Below are 23,966 nucleotides of genomic sequence, written 5' to 3'. Positions count from 1 at the left end.
TATTTGGGCAAAAAAAGACTGTGTCCTACTTTATTAAAACCATAGTGCATTTCACCTTTCAAAGAATCTAATCATTCATGATAGAACAAAGTATGTGTAGATGAAGTAACGGTTTATCAAACAATCAATTAGCCATTGGACTCGGAACCCAAAGAAGATCCTTGGTACTAAGAATCTAGTAGACATGTTTTCCAAGGCAATCATGATACAGAAGTTGAATCTATGTAAAGCGTCAATTGGTTTCTAGATACTTGGAAAGATAGTTGGAAAGAAGGAAGGCCTATAGAGAGATGTGGTTAACAAAGATTAAGTTTAGGTGGCAGAAGATTGGTTGATTATTTTCCACCTGGGATATTGTGAGTTGAGGAGCCTGATCTTTCTTTCAACCACATTGTCGCTATGAAGACAAAGGAAAGGGCTCCTATTACTGAGTTGCTACAACGAAAGACTTCTCGGTAACTTTAGGTGTAAGTTGTACTAAAAAGATTAAAAAGTACTATCACTACTAAAAAACAGCACTTTAATGGCATGCGAACCATGGCACACAATGATTTATGATACATAAAACTCCCCGTGATACTCCAACTACCCGATGAATTGGTTATTCCTAAACGAGTCATGAAGGGTGTAACGAACATATTCTGTCTCCACATTGGATCAAGAACAGGGTCAGAAGGATCAAAAACTGCTAATTCATACAGGGCCATAGAACCGGCCCAACCAGCAACCAAAGCTGTATGCATTATATGAAAAGAAAGCAAGCATCCGGGATCATTCAATACAACGGTATGAACACGATACGAAGGCAAACCCATGAAAATACCCCTTGATGAAAGAAAAAAGACACTACATAACTTTATTGCATTGGAAATATACTATGGCTATGTGATGGACCCCCTCTTTAGTGGATTATTTCAACGCAAGGGTTCAGCTCTCCCAAAATTTGAAGCATTTAGGAGACAAACTTTTGCGTGCCCTAAAATTAATGTCACAAAACAACATTGAGGGTACCTATCAAAAAAAGTATGTCGTATAAGCATGTCATTTTGTAAGTTTTCATGAGGAATGACACACGTTTCCCATCCTTTAATAACTAGCGGGGGGGGGGGGGGGGTGGGTTGAAAACCCGAAAATATTAAAAAACCTCGGCGCCTTGTTCTCTAATCACCTCCCATTCGTCATTTTGATGTCTATGATGCGTCTCCTCCTTCTTCTGTACAAACATCATCCGAAGAAAACCCAATGACATTTCGCGGTTGTGCATCTCCCTTTCTTCTTTTTGCAGCTCTACAAAATGTTTAGGTTTATAGGGTTCATTAAATCTCGTCCTTTACACACATCATTTATTATTCTCTCTTTCTTATTCATTAACACTCGTTCTCTCATGACTCCTGTGACTTGGCCGCCTAAAATCTTTCCTCCATTGTGCAGCTGTCTTTGCCGGAGTCCAGGTCGTTACTGGAGACTAGAGTGAACATTGATGTCGCCTAAGCCTCAGCGAGCCTCCAATGTACCGGATCTCTCTCTCTCTCTCTCTCTCTAACTTGGTAATAACTTATTCGTTTTATAAGTATATTATTTTTTTAAACTTTTTAGGTTTGAAATATTGATTATGATTGGAAATTGTTTTCATTTGTTACAAAATCCAATTGTTACTTTGTAATTAGATTGATGATTTTTTTTTGATGATTTAGTGTTAGCGTTCTTAATTTTCCTTTTGGTTTGTGCTTTCTAATACGAAAAAGATTATAGATAGTTTATTTTCATGGAATGTTTGCTTTTGCTTGCTAAATTTTCTGTAGGGGAGTTTGTAAATGTATGGTATTACTATGCATTTAGCAAATCGATTCTCCATTTTATTACCATCCTGAAATAGAAGATAAAACTATGTAGGTTGTTATACATGTTATTTGTATTAATAAAAGTTGTGATAACTTAGAAGATGAATCCATGAAAGCTAAAATGGTGACTTTTATGTAACCCATTAAAGAAATAAGAAACCTTTTTTTTAATAATCTTGCTTTATTTAATTTGCAACCATTTGGACTCTTGGTAAATTAAATGAAAGTGGAAAAGAATCTTGGAGCAATGAAGGAGAAACACACGTGACTGTCATTGATGGAATCTCTAGTCGAATCAAACATTTATTCATTTAGTATTATATCACTTGCTATTAGTTTTTGAGTATTGTTTTTTTATAGAGAGGAGGCAACTGGGGTAACTGGATCTCTTGCAATAGGTGTAGCATACTTTGGTGTCATCAAATCGACCAAAAAATGGATTGAAGAAACACATGTGAATCTTAGAGGTCCCTAGGCTAATATGGAAAGATAATGGACCAAAGGGACTATATAAAGGATCGGTTGGGTCTCATGTTTCAATTGTTGCGTTTGAGGTAGGTGAATTGGTCTGAATACAAGTCTTAATCGGAGATGGTGTATTGTTAGGGGAATTGATAAGATATGATGAAATAGTTTTTGTATTACATTTATTTAAACATGGGAATGATTATTATTATTTGACATACTATATCTTTTTAAATGGATTGTCTTTTTTTTTTTTTTTTTTTTAATGATATGCTATTTTATATTTTGAGACAATAATTGTCATCTAATTTGGAAATTATTAAATCCATTTAAAAAAATATTTTTTTAAAACCTTTAAAATTGTCTTTCTTTATGACACGAGCTTTAATGATACGCACTGTGTGCGTAAATGCGCGTCGTAAGGTTACGACACATAAATGCGTGCGGTCTTCCTTTATGATAGGCCCTTCATTGACACGCATTTGCGTGTCATATGTATCCTTCTATGACACGCAATTCTTGTCATTAAAGGATATTTTTCTATTAGTGTATTTATCTAAAAATTAAGGTCCAGAATTTTAACTTTGTTACAGAAGATGCAAGCACAAATGAAAACTTAATAAAAATACAATAATTGCATATTAGGCTCAAATAGACTGCAACATATAAGTTTTAACACCAAAATGGGTAAAAATGTGCTAAATCAGGAAGATTTCATATATATTTGTCGATGATTTGTATTAAATCCTTAATGAACTGGAAGCCAACGTTGAATAGCTAATAATGCTTGTATGTATTTATACATTTGAGACATGCATAACTATTAGATGTCGGTTTGAAACTAAATATCATGTTGTTTTGAGACTAATCTAATGTTTTGTTACTATAGTTTCAATCTCTCGTGTAAATATGTGTTATGTTCACTGGTAGATACATGTTCATCCCATTCATGATACCATTTTTTTCTTGGTTTTTTTCAATAAATCCGTTAAATTTAAGAAAAAAACTATAACAAATATAAATATTCAGTTATCACCATTAAATGGTAATTTCTTATGTAGCCTCTTTAAAGAGGTTCCTCGTCCTCAAACGACATCTTCAATTTCACACCTATAGTAAATTGCAGTCACAACATCAATCCTATGATGAATTTACTTTCCCTTCCAAATTTCAAGAAATCAGTCAAGATCCCAACCTTTTCTTTTTATGATAACTTTTAATTAACATTAAGAATGTGATTGCTAAAAATATAATTGTACATAATATAATAATGGATAAAGTATAATGAATTAAGAATAAATAATCTTGAAAAACAAATTGTAGGTTTCCTTCCTATATTTCTTTATTTAATACAAGTAGAGTTGCATTTGATCCATTTCTTATAAATCTCTTATTCGTGCAAGTGATGCTTTCATTTAAAGGGAAAACCGAGGAAGGAGAGGGAAATCACAATTTTAGATTAACTGATTGAATTTAGTAATGAAACTTAATGAAAAGAAGATCTTTGGGGGAATTTGCATCCGGTTTTATCATCATTAAGTGTTACCACCGAAATAGGTAAAAAAGTTGGTAATTTAGTGAGATTTCATATGTGTTTGTCGATGAGATTGTTACTTGAGGAGTCTGGTGTTCCTTTCCATTTCATGGTCGCTATAGAGACAAAGCATGGACTCCTGTTGCGGAGTGGCTTCAAGGAAAGACTTCATAATAACTTTAGGTGTAAGTTGTACTAAAAAGATAAACAAGTACTATTTGTGTTAAAACTATAGTCTAGAATTTAACTTTGTTATAGAACATGCGAGCAAATATGAAAACTAAAACGAAATACAATAATTGCATATTGGGCTCAAATAGACATCAACATATAAGTGTTAACACCTAAACAGGTACAAATTTGCTATATTAGCGGGATTTTATATATCTTTGTTTATGATCTTTACTAAATCGTTGATCAATTAGAAGTCTATCATTATTGGTTCCCTTCACAAATGGATATATAGGTATATATTTATATATATGAGACATATGTAACTACTATATTTTGGTTTGACACTAAATATCATGTTGTTTTCAGACTAATGTAATGTTTTGTTACGATAATTTCAATCCTCGTGTAGATATCCATTATGTTCGCATGGTAGATAAATGTTCATCCCATTGATGATACCATTTTTTTCTTGATTTCTTTCAATGAATCCGTTAAATTAAGAAACAAAAATCTATAACATATATAAATATTCAATTATCAACATTACAAGGTTATGACTAAGACAAATTGTTTTAACTGCTGTTATTCCCTATAAACATGCATTTTAGATTGCAACACATTTGAGAACTCAAAAAAACAAATAATGGTAAATTTCTTAGTTACCCTCTTTAAGGAGTGTCCTCGTCCTCAAACGTCATCTTCGGTTTCACACCTACAGTAAATTATAACATCTATGTACTTGTTCAAGCCTATCACAAATTTACTTTCCCTATTAAATTTCAAGAACTCAATCAAGATCCCAACCACTCCGAAGAAATCAATATTTGCCGACTTTTAATCAACTTTAAGAATGTGATAGTTAAGAAATATAATTGTACATGATATAATAATAATGTTCTGAATGAACCAAAAATAAATAATCTCAAACAACATATTGTAGCTATCCTTCCCATATTTTTCTATTCAATGTACATAGAGTTGAGTTTGATCCATTTCATATAAATCTCCATTCCGTACAAGTGATGTTTTCATTTAAAGGGGAAGCCGAGGAGGGAGAGGGAAACCAATCTTTTGGATAAATTGGACGAATTTGGTAATAAAACTAAATGAAAAGGAAGATGTTAGGGGAATTTGCATACAGTTGTATCATCAATAAGTTTTAACACCGAAATGGGCAAAACGTTGATAATTTAGCGAGATTTCATATATATTTGTCGACGATATGTATTAAATCGTTAATCAGTTGGTAGTCCGCCGGTGCTGATGGTTCCCTTTACCGACAGATATATAATTAGTTTTAGTTTTAATTAGTTTTAAGGATTTTATTTTCCCTTATTAACAATTAAAACAAATTTATATTAGGTATGATGTCAACCACCGGTCCAAATATGACAAATTTGCTACTTTTGATTTGCCAGACGTATAGAAAAAAAAACCCACCGCTCCTGCCCTTGTCCAGAAGAATAATGTTAGTTGGCACGCGTCAATAGATATTGGTGCATCCATTAGCCATCATGACATCCTTCAGTAACAAGGATGGTTCCTATTGAAAACTGTCAACGCAGCCACACCTCTCTATATAAACGATATCAGTACTACTTCTCACAAACATAACATCTCTCTCTCTCTCTCTCTCTCTCTCTCTCTCTCTCCATACAAACAATAATGGCAAAGTCGAACTCTAATCTTTGTGCAGTTGTTCTTTTAATATCAATTCTAATAGTAGCAGTATCAGCAGGGAGTTTTTACGATGACATGGACATCAGTTTTGGGGGTGAACGTGCTAAAATTCTGAATGGAGGTCAGGATCTTTCACTTTCACTCGACCAATACTCTGGATCGGGTTTCCAGTCGAAGCACGAGTACCTGTTTGGAAGGTTCGACATGCAACTCAAACTAGTACCAGGCAATTCTGCTGGCACCGTCACCACATTCTACGTGAGTACCATCGATCGGTTCCAATCTTGAATTTCATATCTGAATTAAATATATATATTGTGATCACTCATTTGTATTAATCTTTTAAAGGCTGATAATAACCATGTCTTTGTATTAAATCACATTAGTTGTCATCACAAGGTGCGGGTCACGATGAGATCGACTTCGAGTTCTTGGGCAACTCCACGGGAAACCCTTACACAATTCACACCAATGTGTATTCACAAGGGAAAGGAAACAAAGAACAGCAGTTCCACCTTTGGTTTGACCCTACCGCAGCCTTCCACACCTATACCATCGTATGGAACAGTCTAAGAATTATGTAAGTCACGCATCCAACATAAACATTAATTGGTTCTCTTCCTTTCTCATGTTTTTCTGCTGTTCCTATATAAAGCTCTTTGTCTCTTCAGTTTCTTGATAGATAACATACCAGTAAGGGTGTTCAATAACAATGATGCTGCTGGAGTCCCATTTCCCAAGAGCCAACCCATGAGGGTTTATGCCAGCCTGTGGAACGCGGATGACTGGGCAACCCAAGGTGGGCGTGTGAAGACCGACTGGACTAATGCGCCTTTCACCGCGTTATACAGGAAATTCAATGCCAATGCCAAAAAAGTTGGTCCCAATTCAGTATCTACAAGCTCAATAAATGATGACCAGTCATGGAGTACCCAAGGACTTGATGCAGCTGGCCGAAATAGGATCCGATGGGTGCAAACCAAGCACATGATCTACAACTACTGCAACGACCGCAAACGGTTTCCCAATGGTATTTCAGCGGAATGCAAGACCTCTAGATTCCTTTAAGCCTGCTTACTAACTTGATATCCATATTTTTTATTCTTTATTGATCGATTTCTGATCTTCATGATTATTTATTCTTTGATTCATTGTAAACATTCAAATTGAAAATACAAATAAATACACAAGTATAAGATTCCATGTACACTTTAAAAACGCATTGTCTAACAGCACACTACAATAATTGAAATATCTTTTTCGTTCATATCTAATTATATAGTTTAGTTGGTCAAAATCGAAAGTCATTAGTAAAAACATTATAATTTCTAAAATCCTTTTTTTTTCGACACTACATACAAACTTCATTATGTGTAGAATTAACAACAAAAAATGATCCTAGAGGTCTATCATTGTTTTCGATAGGAAACATTGTATGTGGAAGAAATGGCTAAAGTCTCGTATGCCTTAGTTAATTGTAACTTCATGTATATATGATACGTTATGCACTAGATCTTAAATTGTAATGTAGTGGGAGGCGGTAGCAGGTTTATGTCAAATACAAGAAAAAAATTAGGAAGGGATGAAGTGGTCGTTATGCTATTTGAAAAGCACTTATGTGGTTACCTTACCTTTCAGAAGAAAGAAACTAGTCATAGAAGGCTTCAGTGATGTAGATAAGAGATGTTCTAGATATTTAGGGAAAACCATAACAGGGTTTTTGTATACCATTGCGGGTATAACCATCAGTTGGATATCCACACTTTGGAAAGAGTATTCATCTATTAACCATAGAAGCATAATGAATGGAAATTGAAAAAATTATCCTTAGAACTTATTTGGTTGAAAATTTTCATATATTTGGGCAAAAAAAGACTGTGTCCTACTTTATTAAAACCATAGTGCATTTCACCTTTCAAAGAATCTAATCATTCATGATAGAACAAAGTATGTGTAGATGAAGTAACGGTTTATCAAACAATCAATTAGCCATTGGACTCGGAACCCAAAGAAGATCCTTGGTACTAAGAATCTAGTAGACATGTTTTCCAAGGCAATCATGATACAGAAGTTGAATCTATGTAAAGCGTCAATTGGTTTCTAGATACTTGGAAAGATAGTTGGAAAGAAGGAAGGCCTATAGAGAGATGTGGTTAACAAAGATTAAGTTTAGGTGGCAGAAGATTGGTTGATTATTTTCCACCTGGGATATTGTGAGTTGAGGAGCCTGATCTTTCTTTCAACCACATTGTCGCTATGAAGACAAAGGAAAGGGCTCCTATTACTGAGTTGCTACAACGAAAGACTTCTCGGTAACTTTAGGTGTAAGTTGTACTAAAAAGATTAAAAAGTACTATCACTACTAAAAAACAGCACTTTAATGGCATGCGAACCATGGCACACAATGATTTATGATACATAAAACTCCCCGTGATACTCCAACTACCCGATGAATTGGTTATTCCTAAACGAGTCATGAAGGGTGTAACGAACATATTCTGTCTCCACATTGGATCAAGAACAGGGTCAGAAGGATCAAAAACTGCTAATTCATACAGGGCCATAGAACCGGCCCAACCAGCAACCAAAGCTGTATGCATTATATGAAAAGAAAGCAAGCATCCGGGATCATTCAATACAACGGTATGAACACGATACGAAGGCAAACCCATGAAAATACCCCTTGATGAAAGAAAAAAGACACTACATAACTTTATTGCATTGGAAATATACTATGGCTATGTGATGGACCCCCTCTTTAGTGGATTATTTCAACGCAAGGGTTCAGCTCTCCCAAAATTTGAAGCATTTAGGAGACAAACTTTTGCGTGCCCTAAAATTAATGTCACAAAACAACATTGAGGGTACCTATCAAAAAAAGTATGTCGTATAAGCATGTCATTTTGTAAGTTTTCATGAGGAATGACACACGTTTTCCATCCTTTAATAACTAGCGGGGGGGGGGGGGGGGGTGGGTTGAAAACCCGAAAATATTAAAAAACCTCGGCGCCTTGTTCTCTAATCACCTCCCATTCGTCATTTTGATGTCTATGATGCGTCTCCTCCTTCTTCTGTACAAACATCATCCGAAGAAAACCCAATGACATTTCGCGGTTGTGCATCTCCCTTTCTTCTTTTTGCAGCTCTACAAAATGTTTAGGTTTATAGGGTTCATTAAATCTCGTCCTTTACACACATCATTTATTATTCTCTCTTTCTTATTCATTAACACTCGTTCTCTCATGACTCTTGTGACTTGGCCGCCTAAAATCTTTCCTCCATTGTGCAGCTGTCTTTGCCGGAGTCCAGGTCGTTACTGGAGACTAGAGTGAACATTGATGTCGCCTAAGCCTCAGCGAGCCTCCAATGTACCGGATCTCTCTCTCTCTCTCTCTAACTTGGTAATAACTTATTCGTTTTATAAGTATATTATTTTTTTAAACTTTTTAGGTTTGAAATATTGATTATGATTGGAAATTGTTTTCATTTGTTACAAAATCCAATTGTTACTTTGTAATTAGATTGATGATTTTTTTTTGATGATTTAGTGTTAGCGTTCTTAATTTTCCTTTTGGTTTGTGCTTTCTAATACGAAAAAGATTATAGATAGTTTATTTTCATGGAATGTTTGCTTTTGCTTGCTAAATTTTCTGTAGGGGAGTTTGTAAATGTATGGTATTACTATGCATTTAGCAAATCGATTCTCCATTTTATTACCATCCTGAAATAGAAGATAAAACTATGTAGGTTGTTATACATGTTATTTGTATTAATAAAAGTTGTGATAACTTAGAAGATGAATCCATGAAAGCTAAAATGGTGACTTTTATGTAACCCATTAAAGAAATAAGAAACCTTTTTTTTAATAATCTTGCTTTATTTAATTTGCAACCATTTGGACTCTTGGTAAATTAAATGAAAGTGGAAAAGAATCTTGGAGCAATGAAGGAGAAACACACGTGACTGTCATTGATGGAATCTCTAGTCGAATCAAACATTTATTCATTTAGTATTATATCACTTGCTATTAGTTTTTGAGTATTGTTTTTTTTATAGAGAGGAGGCAACTGGGGTAACTGGATCTCTTGCAATAGGTGTAGCATACTTTGGTGTCATCAAATCGACCAAAAAATGGATTGAAGAAACACATGTGAATCTTAGAGGTCCCTAGGCTAATATGGAAAGATAATGGACCAAAGGGACTATATAAAGGATCGGTTGGGTCTCATGTTTCAATTGTTGCGTTTGAGGTAGGTGAATTGGTCTGAATACAAGTCTTAATCGGAGATGGTGTATTGTTAGGGGAATTGATAAGATATGATGAAATAGTTTTTGTATTACATTTATTTAAACATGGGAATGATTATTATTATTTGACATACTATATCTTTTTAAATGGATTGTCTTTTTTTTTTTTTTTTTAATGATATGCTATTTTATATTTTGAGACAATAATTGTCATCTAATTTGGAAATTATTAAATCCATTTAAAAAAATATTTTTTTAAAACCTTTAAAATTGTCTTTCTTTATGACACGAGCTTTAATGATACGCACTATGTGCGTAAATGCGCGTCGTAAGGTTACGACACATAAATGCGTGCGGTCTTCCTTTATGATAGGCCCTTCATTGACACGCATTTGCGTGTCATATGTATCCTTCTATGACACGCAATTCTTGTCATTAAAGGATATTTTTCTATTAGTGTATTTATCTAAAAATTAAGGTCCAGAATTTTAACTTTGTTACAGAAGATGCAAGCACAAATGAAAACTTAATAAAAATACAATAATTGCATATTAGGCTCAAATAGACTGCAACATATAAGTTTTAACACCAAAATGGGTAAAAATGTGCTAAATCAGGAAGATTTCATATATATTTGTCGATGATTTGTATTAAATCCTTAATGAACTGGAAGCCAACGTTGAATAGCTAATAATGCTTGTATGTATTTATACATTTGAGACATGCATAACTATTAGATGTCGGTTTGAAACTAAATATCATGTTGTTTTGAGACTAATCTAATGTTTTGTTACTATAGTTTCAATCTCTCGTGTAAATATGTGTTATGTTCACTGGTAGATACATGTTCATCCCATTCATGATACCATTTTTTTCTTGGTTTTTTTCAATAAATCCGTTAAATTTAAGAAAAAAACTATAACAAATATAAATATTCAGTTATCACCATTAAATGGTAATTTCTTATGTAGCCTCTTTAAAGAGGTTCCTCGTCCTCAAACGACATCTTCAATTTCACACCTATAGTAAATTGCAGTCACAACATCAATCCTATGATGAATTTACTTTCCCTTCCAAATTTCAAGAAATCAGTCAAGATCCCAACCTTTTCTTTTTATGATAACTTTTAATTAACATTAAGAATGTGATTGCTAAAAATATAATTGTACATAATATAATAATGGATAAAGTATAATGAATTAAGAATAAATAATCTTGAAAAACAAATTGTAGGTTTCCTTCCTATATTTCTTTATTTAATACAAGTAGAGTTGCATTTGATCCATTTCTTATAAATCTCTTATTCGTGCAAGTGATGCTTTCATTTAAAGGGAAAACCGAGGAAGGAGAGGGAAATCACAATTTTAGATTAACTGATTGAATTTAGTAATGAAACTTAATGAAAAGAAGATCTTTGGGGGAATTTGCATCCGGTTTTATCATCATTAAGTGTTACCACCGAAATAGGTAAAAAAGTTGGTAATTTAGTGAGATTTCATATGTGTTTGTCGATGAGATTGTTACTTGAGGAGTCTGGTGTTCCTTTCCATTTCATGGTCGCTATAGAGACAAAGCATGGACTCCTGTTGCGGAGTGGCTTCAAGGAAAGACTTCATAATAACTTTAGGTGTAAGTTGTACTAAAAAGATAAACAAGTACTATTTGTGTTAAAACTATAGTCTAGAATTTAACTTTGTTATAGAACATGCGAGCAAATATGAAAACTAAAACGAAATACAATAATTGCATATTGGGCTCAAATAGACATCAACATATAAGTGTTAACACCTAAACAGGTACAAATTTGCTATATTAGCGGGATTTTATATATCTTTGTTTATGATCTTTACTAAATCGTTGATCAATTAGAAGTCTATCATTATTGGTTCCCTTCACAAATGGATATATAGGTATATATTTATATATATGAGACATATGTAACTACTATATTTTGGTTTGACACTAAATATCATGTTGTTTTCAGACTAATGTAATGTTTTGTTACGATAATTTCAATCCTCGTGTAGATATCCATTATGTTCGCATGGTAGATAAATGTTCATCCCATTGATGATACCATTTTTTTCTTGATTTCTTTCAATGAATCCGTTAAATTAAGAAACAAAAATCTATAACATATATAAATATTCAATTATCAACATTACAAGGTTATGACTAAGACAAATTGTTTTAACTGCTGTTATTCCCTATAAACATGCATTTTAGATTGCAACACATTTGAGAACTCAAAAAAACAAATAATGGTAAATTTCTTAGTTACCCTCTTTAAGGAGTGTCCTCGTCCTCAAACGTCATCTTCGGTTTCACACCTACAGTAAATTATAACATCTATGTACTTGTTCAAGCCTATCACAAATTTACTTTCCCTATTAAATTTCAAGAACTCAATCAAGATCCCAACCACTCCGAAGAAATCAATATTTGCCGACTTTTAATCAACTTTAAGAATGTGATAGTTAAGAAATATAATTGTACATGATATAATAATAATGTTCTGAATGAACCAAAAATAAATAATCTCAAACAACATATTGTAGCTATCCTTCCCATATTTTTCTATTCAATGTACATAGAGTTGAGTTTGATCCATTTCATATAAATCTCCATTCCGTACAAGTGATGTTTTCATTTAAAGGGGAAGCCGAGGAGGGAGAGGGAAACCAATCTTTTGGATAAATTGGACGAATTTGGTAATAAAACTAAATGAAAAGGAAGATGTTAGGGGAATTTGCATACAGTTGTATCATCAATAAGTTTTAACACCGAAATGGGCAAAACGTTGATAATTTAGCGAGATTTCATATATATTTGTCGACGATATGTATTAAATCGTTAATCAGTTGGTAGTCCGCCGGTGCTGATGGTTCCCTTTACCGACAGATATATAATTAGTTTTAGTTTTAATTAGTTTTAAGGATTTTATTTTCCCTTATTAACAATTAAAACAAATTTATATTAGGTATGATGTCAACCACCGGTCCAAATATGACAAATTTGCTACTTTTGATTTGCCAGACGTATAGAAAAAAAAACCCACCGCTCCTGCCCTTGTCCAGAAGAATAATGTTAGTTGGCACGCGTCAATAGATATTGGTGCATCCATTAGCCATCATGACATCCTTCAGTAACAAGGATGGTTCCTATTGAAAACTGTCAACGCAGCCACACCTCTCTATATAAACGATATCAGTACTACTTCTCACAAACATAACATCTCTCTCTCTCTCTCTCTCTCTCTCTCTCTCCATACAAACAATAATGGCAAAGTCGAACTCTAATCTTTGTGCAGTTGTTCTTTTAATATCAATTCTAATAGTAGCAGTATCAGCAGGGAGTTTTTACGATGACATGGACATCAGTTTTGGGGGTGAACGTGCTAAAATTCTGAATGGAGGTCAGGATCTTTCACTTTCACTCGACCAATACTCTGGATCGGGTTTCCAGTCGAAGCACGAGTACCTGTTTGGAAGGTTCGACATGCAACTCAAACTAGTACCAGGCAATTCTGCTGGCACCGTCACCACATTCTACGTGAGTACCATCGATCGGTTCCAATCTTGAATTTCATATCTGAATTAAATATATATATTGTGATCACTCATTTGTATTAATCTTTTAAAGGCTGATAATAACCATGTCTTTGTATTAAATCACATTAGTTGTCATCACAAGGTGCGGGTCACGATGAGATCGACTTCGAGTTCTTGGGCAACTCCACGGGAAACCCTTACACAATTCACACCAATGTGTATTCACAAGGGAAAGGAAACAAAGAACAGCAGTTCCACCTTTGGTTTGACCCTACCGCAGCCTTCCACACCTATACCATCGTATGGAACAGTCTAAGAATTATGTAAGTCACGCATCCAACATAAACATTAATTGGTTCTCTTCCTTTCTCATGTTTTTCTGCTGTTCCTATATAAAGCTCTTTGTCTCTTCAGTTTCTTGATAGATAACATACCAGTAAGGGTGTTCAATAACAATGATGCTGCTGGAGTCCCATTTCCCAAGAGCCAACCCATGAGGGTTTATGCCAGCCTGTGGAACGCGGATGACTGGGCAACCCAAGGTGGGCGTGTGAAGACCGACTGGACTAATGCGCCTTTCACCGCGTTATACAGGAAATTCAATGCCAATGCCAAAAAAGTTGGTCCCAATTCAGTATCTACAAGCTCAATAAATGATGACCAGTCATGGAGTACCCAAGGACTTGATGCAGCTGGCCGAAATAGGATCCGATGGGTGCAAACCAAGCACATGATCTACAACTACTGCAACGACCGCAAACGGTTTCCCAATGGTATTTCAGCGGAATGCAAGACCTCTAGATTCCTTTAAGCCTGCTTACTAACTTGATATCCATATTTTTTATTCTTTATTGATCGATTTCTGATCTTCATGATTATTTATTCTTTGATTCATTGTAAACATTCAAATTGAAAATACAAATAAATACACAAGTATAAGATTCCATGTACACTTTAAAAACGCATTGTCTAACAGCACACTACAATAATTGAAATATCTTTTTCGTTCATATCTAATTATATAGTTTAGTTGGTCAAAATCGAAAGTCATTAGTAAAAACATTATAATTTCTAAAATCCTTTTTTTTTCGACACTACATACAAACTTCATTATGTGTAGAATTAACAACAAAAAATGATCCTAGAGGTCTATCATTGTTTTCGATAGGAAACATTGTATGTGGAAGAAATGGCTAAAGTCTCGTATGCCTTAGTTAATTGTAACTTCATGTATATATGATATGTTATGCACTAGATCTTAAATTGTAATGTAGTGGGAGGCGGTAGCAGGTTTATGTCAAATACAAGAAAAAAATTAGGAAGGGATGAAGTGGTCGTTATGCTATTTGAAAAGCACTTATGTGGTTACCTTACCTTTCAGAAGAAAGAAACTAGTCATAGAAGGCTTCAGTGATGTAGATAAGAGATGTTCTAGATATTTAGGGAAAACCATAACAGGGTTTTTGTATACCATTGCGGGTATAACCATCAGTTGGATATCCACACTTTGGAAAGAGTATTCATCTATTAACCATAGAAGCATAATGAATGGAAATTGAAAAAATTATCCTTAGAACTTATTTGGTTGAAAATTTTCATATATTTGGGCAAAAAAAGACTGTGTCCTACTTTATTAAAACCATAGTGCATTTCACCTTTCAAAGAATCTAATCATTCATGATAGAACAAAGTATGTGTAGATGAAGTAACGGTTTATCAAACAATCAATTAGCCATTGGACTCGGAACCCAAAGAAGATCCTTGGTACTAAGAATCTAGTAGACATGTTTTCCAAGGCAATCATGATACAGAAGTTGAATCTATGTAAAGCGTCAATTGGTTTCTAGATACTTGGAAAGATAGTTGGAAAGAAGGAAGGCCTATAGAGAGATGTGGTTAACAAAGATTAAGTTTAGGTGGCAGAAGATTGGTTGATTATTTTCCACCTGGGATATTGTGAGTTGAGGAGCCTGATCTTTCTTTCAACCACATTGTCGCTATGAAGACAAAGGAAAGGGCTCCTATTACTGAGTTGCTACAACGAAAGACTTCTCGGTAACTTTAGGTGTAAGTTGTACTAAAAAGATTAAAAAGTACTATCACTACTAAAAAACAGCACTTTAATGGCATGCGAACCATGGCACACAATGATTTATGATACATAAAACTCCCCGTGATACTCCAACTACCCGATGAATTGGTTATTCCTAAACGAGTCATGAAGGGTGTAACGAACATATTCTGTCTCCACATTGGATCAAGAACAGGGTCAGAAGGATCAAAAACTGCTAATTCATACAGGGCCATAGAACCGGCCCAACCAGCAACCAAAGCTGTATGCATTATATGAAAAGAAAGCAAGCATCCGGGATCATTCAATACAACGGTATGAACACGATACGAAGGCAAACCCATGAAAATACCCCTTGATGAAAGAAAAAAGACACTACATAACTTTATTGCATTGGAAATATACTATGGCTATGTGATGGACCCCCTCTTTAGTGGATTATTTCAACGCAAGGGTTCAGCTCTCCCAAAATTTGAAGCATTTAGGAGACAAACTTTTGCGTGCCCTAAAATTAATGTCACAAAACAACATTGAGGGTACCTATCAAAAAAAGTATGTCGTATAAGCATGTCATTTTGTAAGTTTTCATGAGGAATGACACACGTTTCCCATCCTTTAATAACTAGCGGGGGGGGGGGGGTGGGTTGAAAACCCGAAAATATTAAAAAACCTCGGCGCCTTGTTCTCTAATCACCTCCCATTCGTCATTTTGATGTCTATGATGCGTCTCCTCCTTCTTCTGTACAAACATCATCCGAAGAAAACCCAATGACATTTCGCGGTTGTGCATCTCCCTTTCTTCTTTTTGCAGCTCTACAAAATGTTTAGGTTTATAGGGTTCATTAAATCTCGTCCTTTACACACATCATTTATTATTCTCTCTTTCTTATTCATTAACACTCGTTCTCTCATGACTCCTGTGACTTGGCCGCCTAAAATCTTTCCTCCATTGTGCAGCTGTCTTTGCCGGAGTCCAGGTCGTTACTGGAGACTAGAGTGAACATTGATGTCGCCTAAGCCTCAGCGAGCCTCCAATGTACCAGATCTCTCTCTCTCTCTCTCTCTCTCTCTCTAACTTGGTAATAACTTATTCGTTTTATAAGTATATTATTTTTTTAAACTTTTTAGGTTTGAAATATTGATTATGATTGGAAATTGTTTTCATTTGTTACAAAATCCAATTGTTACTTTGTAATTAGATTGATGATTTTTTTTGATGATTTAGTGTTAGCGTTCTTAATTTTCCTTTTGGTTTGTGCTTTCTAATACGAAAAAGATTATAGATAGTTTATTTTCATGGAATGTTTGCTTTTGCTTGCTAAATTTTCTGTAGGGGAGTTTGTAAATGTATGGTATTACTATGCATTTAGCAAATCGATTCTCCATTTTATTACCATCCTGAAATAGAAGATAAAACTATGTAGGTTGTTATACATGTTATTTGTATTAATAAAAGTTGTGATAACTTAGAAGATGAATCCATGAAAGCTAAAATGGTGACTTTTATGTAACCCATTAAAGAAATAAGAAACCTTTTTTTTAATAATCTTGCTTTATTTAATTTGCAACCATTTGGACTCTTGGTAAATTAAATGAAAGTGGAAAAGAATCTTGGAGCAATGAAGGAGAAACACACGTGACTGTCATTGATGGAATCTCTAGTCGAATCAAACATTTATTCATTTAGTATTATATCACTTGCTATTAGTTTTTGAGTATTGTTTTTTTTATAGAGAGGAGGCAACTGGGGTAACTGGATCTCTTGCAATAGGTGTAGCATACTTTGGTGTCATCAAATCGACCAAAAAATGGATTGAAGAAACACATGTGAATCTTAGAGGTCCCTAGGCTAATATGGAAAGATAATGGACCAAAGGGACTATATAAAGGATCGGTTGGGTCTCATGTTTCAATTGTTGCGTTTGAGGTAGGTGAATTGGTCTGAATACAAGTCTTAATCGGAGATGGTGTATTGTTAGGGGAATTGATAAGATATGATGAAATAGTTTTTGTATTACATTTATTTAAACATGGGAATGATTATTATTATTTGACATACTATATCTTTTTAAATGGATTGTCTTTTTTTTTTTTTTAATGATATGCTATTTTATATTTTGAGACAATAATTGTCATCTAATTTGGAAATTATTAAATCCATTTAAAAAAATATTTTTTTAAAACCTTTAAAATTGTCTTTCTTTATGACACGAGCTTTAATGATACGCACTGTGTGCGTAAATGCGCGTCGTAAGGTTACGACACATAAATGCGTGCGGTCTTCCTTTATGATAGGCCCTTCATTGACACGCATTTGCGTGTCATATGTATCCTTCTATGACACGCAATTCTTGTCATTAAAGGATATTTTTCTATTAGTGTATTTATCTAAAAATTAAGGTCCAGAATTTTAACTTTGTTACAGAAGATGCAAGCACAAATGAAAACTTAATAAAAATACAATAATTGCATATTAGGCTCAAATAGACTGCAACATATAAGTTTTAACACCAAAATGGGTAAAAATGTGCTAAATCAGGAAGATTTCATATATATTTGTCGATGATTTGTATTAAATCCTTAATGAACTGGAAGCCAACGTTGAATAGCTAATAATGCTTGTATGTATTTATACATTTGAGACATGCATAACTATTAGATGTCGGTTTGAAACTAAATATCATGTTGTTTTGAGACTAATCTAATGTTTTGTTACTATAGTTTCAATCTCTCGTGTAAATATGTGTTATGTTCACTGGTAGATACATGTTCATCCCATTCATGATACCATTTTTTTCTTGGTTTTTTTCAATAAATCCGTTAAATTTAAGAAAAAAACTATAACAAATATAAATATTCAGTTATCACCATTAAATGGTAATTTCTTATGTAGCCTCTTTAAAGAGGTTCCTCGTCCTCAAACGACATCTTCAATTTCACACCTATAGTAAATTGCAGTCACAACATCAATCCTATGATGAATTTACTTTCCCTTCCAAATTTCAAGAAATCAGTCAAGATCCCAACCTTTTCTTTTTATGATAACTTTTAATTAACATTAAGAATGTGATTGCTAAAAATATAATTGTACATAATATAATAATGGATAAAGTATAATGAATTAAGAATAAATAATCTTGAAAAACAAATTGTAGGTTTCCTTCCTATATTTCTTTATTTAATACAAGTAGAGTTGCATTTGATCCATTTCTTATAAATCTCTTATTCGTGCAAGTGATGCTTTCATTTAAAGGGAAAACCGAGGAAGGAGAGGGAAATCACAATTTTAGATTAACTGATTGAATTTAGTAATGAAACTTAATGAAAAGAAGATCTTTGGGGGAATTTGCATCCGGTTTTATCATCATTAAGTGTTACCACCGAAATAGGTAAAAAAGTTGGTAATTTAGTGAGATTTCATATGTGTTTGTCGATGAGATTGTTACTTGAGGAGTCTGGTGTTCCTTTCCATTTCATGGTCGCTATAGAGACAAAGCATGGACTCCTGTTGCGGAGTGGCTTCAAGGAAAGACTTCATAATAACTTTAGGTGTAAGTTGTACTAAAAAGATAAACAAGTACTATTTGTGTTAAAACTATAGTCTAGAATTTAACTTTGTTATAGAACATGCGAGCAAATATGAAAACTAAAACGAAATACAATAATTGCATATTGGGCTCAAATAGACATCAACATATAAGTGTTAACACCTAAACAGGTACAAATTTGCTATATTAGCGGGATTTTATATATCTTTGTTTATGATCTTTACTAAATCGTTGATCAATTAGAAGTCTATCATTATTGGTTCCCTTCACAAATGGATATATAGGTATATATTTATATATATGAGACATATGTAACTACTATATTTTGGTTTGACACTAAATATCATGTTGTTTTCAGACTAATGTAATGTTTTGTTACGATAATTTCAATCCTCGTGTAGATATCCATTATGTTCGCATGGTAGATAAATGTTCATCCCATTGATGATACCATTTTTTTCTTGATTTCTTTCAATGAATCCGTTAAATTAAGAAACAAAAATCTATAACATATATAAATATTCAATTATCAACATTACAAGGTTATGACTAAGACAAATTGTTTTAACTGCTGTTATTCCCTATAAACATGCATTTTAGATTGCAACACATTTGAGAACTCAAAAAAACAAATAATGGTAAATTTCTTAGTTACCCTCTTTAAGGAGTGTCCTCGTCCTCAAACGTCATCTTCGGTTTCACACCTACAGTAAATTATAACATCTATGTACTTGTTCAAGCCTATCACAAATTTACTTTCCCTATTAAATTTCAAGAACTCAATCAAGATCCCAACCACTCCGAAGAAATCAATATTTGCCGACTTTTAATCAACTTTAAGAATGTGATAGTTAAGAAATATAATTGTACATGATATAATAATAATGTTCTGAATGAACCAAAAATAAATAATCTCAAACAACATATTGTAGCTATCCTTCCCATATTTTTCTATTCAATGTACATAGAGTTGAGTTTGATCCATTTCATATAAATCTCCATTCCGTACAAGTGATGTTTTCATTTAAAGGGGAAGCCGAGGAGGGAGAGGGAAACCAATCTTTTGGATAAATTGGACGAATTTGGTAATAAAACTAAATGAAAAGGAAGATGTTAGGGGAATTTGCATACAGTTGTATCATCAATAAGTTTTAACACCGAAATGGGCAAAACGTTGATAATTTAGCGAGATTTCATATATATTTGTCGACGATATGTATTAAATCGTTAATCAGTTGGTAGTCCGCCGGTGCTGATGGTTCCCTTTACCGACAGATATATAATTAGTTTTAGTTTTAATTAGTTTTAAGGATTTTATTTTCCCTTATTAACAATTAAAACAAATTTATATTAGGTATGATGTCAACCACCGGTCCAAATATGACAAATTTGCTACTTTTGATTTGCCAGACGTATAGAAAAAAAAACCCACCGCTCCTGCCCTTGTCCAGAAGAATAATGTTAGTTGGCACGCGTCAATAGATATTGGTGCATCCATTAGCCATCATGACATCCTTCAGTAACAAGGATGGTTCCTATTGAAAACTGTCAACGCAGCCACACCTCTCTATATAAACGATATCAGTACTACTTCTCACAAACATAACATCTCTCTCTCTCTCTCTCTCTCTCTCTCCATACAAACAATAATGGCAAAGTCGAACTCTAATCTTTGTGCAGTTGTTCTTTTAATATCAATTCTAATAGTAGCAGTATCAGCAGGGAGTTTTTACGATGACATGGACATCAGTTTTGGGGGTGAACGTGCTAAAATTCTGAATGGAGGTCAGGATCTTTCACTTTCACTCGACCAATACTCTGGATCGGGTTTCCAGTCGAAGCACGAGTACCTGTTTGGAAGGTTCGACATGCAACTCAAACTAGTACCAGGCAATTCTGCTGGCACCGTCACCACATTCTACGTGAGTACCATCGATCGGTTCCAATCTTGAATTTCATATCTGAATTAAATATATATATTGTGATCACTCATTTGTATTAATCTTTTAAAGGCTGATAATAACCATGTCTTTGTATTAAATCACATTAGTTGTCATCACAAGGTGCGGGTCACGATGAGATCGACTTCGAGTTCTTGGGCAACTCCACGGGAAACCCTTACACAATTCACACCAATGTGTATTCACAAGGGAAAGGAAACAAAGAACAGCAGTTCCACCTTTGGTTTGACCCTACCGCAGCCTTCCACACCTATACCATCGTATGGAACAGTCTAAGAATTATGTAAGTCACGCATCCAACATAAACATTAATTGGTTCTCTTCCTTTCTCATGTTTTTCTGCTGTTCCTATATAAAGCTCTTTGTCTCTTCAGTTTCTTGATAGATAACATACCAGTAAGGGTGTTCAATAACAATGATGCTGCTGGAGTCCCATTTCCCAAGAGCCAACCCATGAGGGTTTATGCCAGCCTGTGGAACGCGGATGACTGGGCAACCCAAGGTGGGCGTGTGAAGACCGACTGGACTAATGCGCCTTTCACCGCGTTATACAGGAAATTCAATGCCAATGCCAAAAAAGTTGGTCCCAATTCAGTATCTACAAGCTCAATAAATGATGACCAGTCATGGAGTACCCAAGGACTTGATGCAGCTGGCCGAAATAGGATCCGATGGGTGCAAACCAAGCACATGATCTACAACTACTGCAACGACCGCAAACGGTTTCCCAATGGTATTTCAGCGGAATGCAAGACCTCTAGATTCCTTTAAGCCTGCTTACTAACTTGATATCCATATTTTTTATTCTTTATTGATCGATTTCTGATCTTCATGATTATTTATTCTTTGATTCATTGTAAACATTCAAATTGAAAATACAAATAAATACACAAGTATAAGATTCCATGTACACTTTAAAAACGCATTGTCTAACAGCACACTACAATAATTGAAATATCTTTTTCGTTCATATCTAATTATATAGTTTAGTTGGTCAAAATCGAAAGTCATTAGTAAAAACATTATAATTTCTAAAATCCTTTTTTTTTCGACACTACATACAAACTTCATTATGTGTAGAATTAACAACAAAAAATGATCCTAGAGGTCTATCATTGTTTTCGATAGGAAACATTGTATGTGGAAGAAATGGCTAAAGTCTCGTATGCCTTAGTTAATTGTAACTTCATGTATATATGATATGTTATGCACTAGATCTTAAATTGTAATGTAGTGGGAGGCGGTAGCAGGTTTATGTCAAATACAAGAAAAAAATTAGGAAGGGATGAAGTGGTCGTTATGCTATTTGAAAAGCACTTATGTGGTTACCTTACCTTTCAGAAGAAAGAAACTAGTCATAGAAGGCTTCAGTGATGTAGATAAGAGATGTTCTAGATATTTAGGGAAAACCATAACAGGGTTTTTGTATACCATTGCGGGTATAACCATCAGTTGGATATCCACACTTTGGAAAGAGTATTCATCTATTAACCATAGAAGCATAATGAATGGAAATTGAAAAAATTATCCTTAGAACTTATTTGGTTGAAAATTTTCATATATTTGGGCAAAAAAAGACTGTGTCCTACTTTATTAAAACCATAGTGCATTTCACCTTTCAAAGAATCTAATCATTCATGATAGAACAAAGTATGTGTAGATGAAGTAACGGTTTATCAAACAATCAATTAGCCATTGGACTCGGAACCCAAAGAAGATCCTTGGTACTAAGAATCTAGTAGACATGTTTTCCAAGGCAATCATGATACAGAAGTTGAATCTATGTAAAGCGTCAATTGGTTTCTAGATACTTGGAAAGATAGTTGGAAAGAAGGAAGGCCTATAGAGAGATGTGGTTAACAAAGATTAAGTTTAGGTGGCAGAAGATTGGTTGATTATTTTCCACCTGGGATATTGTGAGTTGAGGAGCCTGATCTTTCTTTCAACCACATTGTCGCTATGAAGACAAAGGAAAGGGCTCCTATTACTGAGTTGCTACAACGAAAGACTTCTCGGTAACTTTAGGTGTAAGTTGTACTAAAAAGATTAAAAAGTACTATCACTACTAAAAAACAGCACTTTAATGGCATGCGAACCATGGCACACAATGATTTATGATACATAAAACTCCCCGTGATACTCCAACTACCCGATGAATTGGTTATTCCTAAACGAGTCATGAAGGGTGTAACGAACATATTCTGTCTCCACATTGGATCAAGAACAGGGTCAGAAGGATCAAAAACTGCTAATTCATACAGGGCCATAGAACCGGCCCAACCAGCAACCAAAGCTGTATGCATTATATGAAAAGAAAGCAAGCATCCGGGATCATTCAATACAACGGTATGAACACGATACGAAGGCAAACCCATGAAAATACCCCTTGATGAAAGAAAAAAGACACTACATAACTTTATTGCATTGGAATTATACTATGGCTATGTGATGGACCCCCTCTTTAGTGGATTATTTCAACGCAAGGGTTCAGCTCTCCCAAAATTTGAAGCATTTAGGAGACAAACTTTTGCGTGCCCTAAAATTAATGTCACAAAACAACATTGAGGGTACCTATCAAAAAAAGTATGTCGTATAAGCATGTCATTTTGTAAGTTTTCATGAGGAATGACACACGTTTCCCATCCTTTAATAACTAGCGGGGGGGGGGGGGGGGTGGGTTGAAAACCCGAAAATATTAAAAAACCTCGGCGCCTTGTTCTCTAATCACCTCCCATTCGTCATTTTGATGTCTATGATGCGTCTCCTCCTTCTTCTGTACAAACATCATCCGAAGAAAACCCAATGACATTTCGCGGTTGTGCATCTCCCTTTCTTCTTTTTGCAGCTCTACAAAATGTTTAGGTTTATAGGGTTCATTAAATCTCGTCCTTTA

General features: G+C 34.3%; 3 protein-coding genes across 3 annotated transcripts; all 3 read left to right on the top strand.

Annotated features, from left to right (window-relative positions):
- Nucleotides 1-5,645: 5,645 nt before the first annotated feature.
- Nucleotides 5,646-6,901, top strand: LOC145061513 (xyloglucan endotransglucosylase protein 1-like). Its single transcript, XM_079009015.1, has 3 exons — nt 5,646-5,952; nt 6,081-6,274; nt 6,366-6,901. Exons 1-3 carry the CDS (start codon nt 5,680-5,682, stop codon nt 6,760-6,762), a joined length of 864 nt encoding a protein of 287 aa, XP_078865141.1. The 5' UTR covers nt 5,646-5,679; the 3' UTR covers nt 6,763-6,901.
- Nucleotides 6,902-13,189: 6,288 nt separating this feature from the next.
- On the top strand, nt 13,190-14,443 carry LOC145061462 (xyloglucan endotransglucosylase protein 1-like). The gene is made up of 3 exons (XM_079008940.1): nt 13,190-13,494; nt 13,623-13,816; nt 13,908-14,443. The coding sequence occupies exons 1-3, from the start codon at nt 13,222-13,224 to the stop codon at nt 14,302-14,304; spliced, it is 864 nt and encodes a 287-aa protein (XP_078865066.1). The 5' UTR covers nt 13,190-13,221; the 3' UTR covers nt 14,305-14,443.
- Nucleotides 14,444-20,733: 6,290 nt separating this feature from the next.
- LOC145061415 (xyloglucan endotransglucosylase protein 1-like) lies at nt 20,734-21,983 on the top strand. The gene is made up of 3 exons (XM_079008874.1): nt 20,734-21,034; nt 21,163-21,356; nt 21,448-21,983. Exons 1-3 carry the CDS (start codon nt 20,762-20,764, stop codon nt 21,842-21,844), a joined length of 864 nt encoding a protein of 287 aa, XP_078865000.1. The 5' UTR covers nt 20,734-20,761; the 3' UTR covers nt 21,845-21,983.
- Nucleotides 21,984-23,966: the final 1,983 nt, after the last annotated feature.

Source organism: Lactuca serriola, chromosome 7 (assembly GCF_051521515.1).
Source record: "Lactuca serriola cultivar US96UC23 chromosome 7, Lser_US96UC23_V15, whole genome shotgun sequence".
In the NCBI taxonomy this organism is placed as follows: domain Eukaryota; kingdom Viridiplantae; phylum Streptophyta; class Magnoliopsida; order Asterales; family Asteraceae; genus Lactuca; species Lactuca serriola.
This window is presented reverse-complemented; position numbering and strand designations above follow the sequence as displayed.

Coding starts and splice junctions, on each gene's coding strand:
- LOC145061513 (XM_079009015.1), top strand. CDS start 5,680: ATGGCAAAGTCGAACTCTAATCTTTGTGCAGTTGTTCTTTTAATATCA. Junction 5,953..6,080: donor GCACCGTCACCACATTCTAC/GTGAGTACCATC, acceptor AAATCACATTAG/TTGTCATCACAAGGTGCGGG. Junction 6,275..6,365: donor TGGAACAGTCTAAGAATTAT/GTAAGTCACGCA, acceptor TTGTCTCTTCAG/TTTCTTGATAGATAACATAC.
- LOC145061462 (XM_079008940.1), top strand. CDS start 13,222: ATGGCAAAGTCGAACTCTAATCTTTGTGCAGTTGTTCTTTTAATATCA. Junction 13,495..13,622: donor GCACCGTCACCACATTCTAC/GTGAGTACCATC, acceptor AAATCACATTAG/TTGTCATCACAAGGTGCGGG. Junction 13,817..13,907: donor TGGAACAGTCTAAGAATTAT/GTAAGTCACGCA, acceptor TTGTCTCTTCAG/TTTCTTGATAGATAACATAC.
- LOC145061415 (XM_079008874.1), top strand. CDS start 20,762: ATGGCAAAGTCGAACTCTAATCTTTGTGCAGTTGTTCTTTTAATATCA. Junction 21,035..21,162: donor GCACCGTCACCACATTCTAC/GTGAGTACCATC, acceptor AAATCACATTAG/TTGTCATCACAAGGTGCGGG. Junction 21,357..21,447: donor TGGAACAGTCTAAGAATTAT/GTAAGTCACGCA, acceptor TTGTCTCTTCAG/TTTCTTGATAGATAACATAC.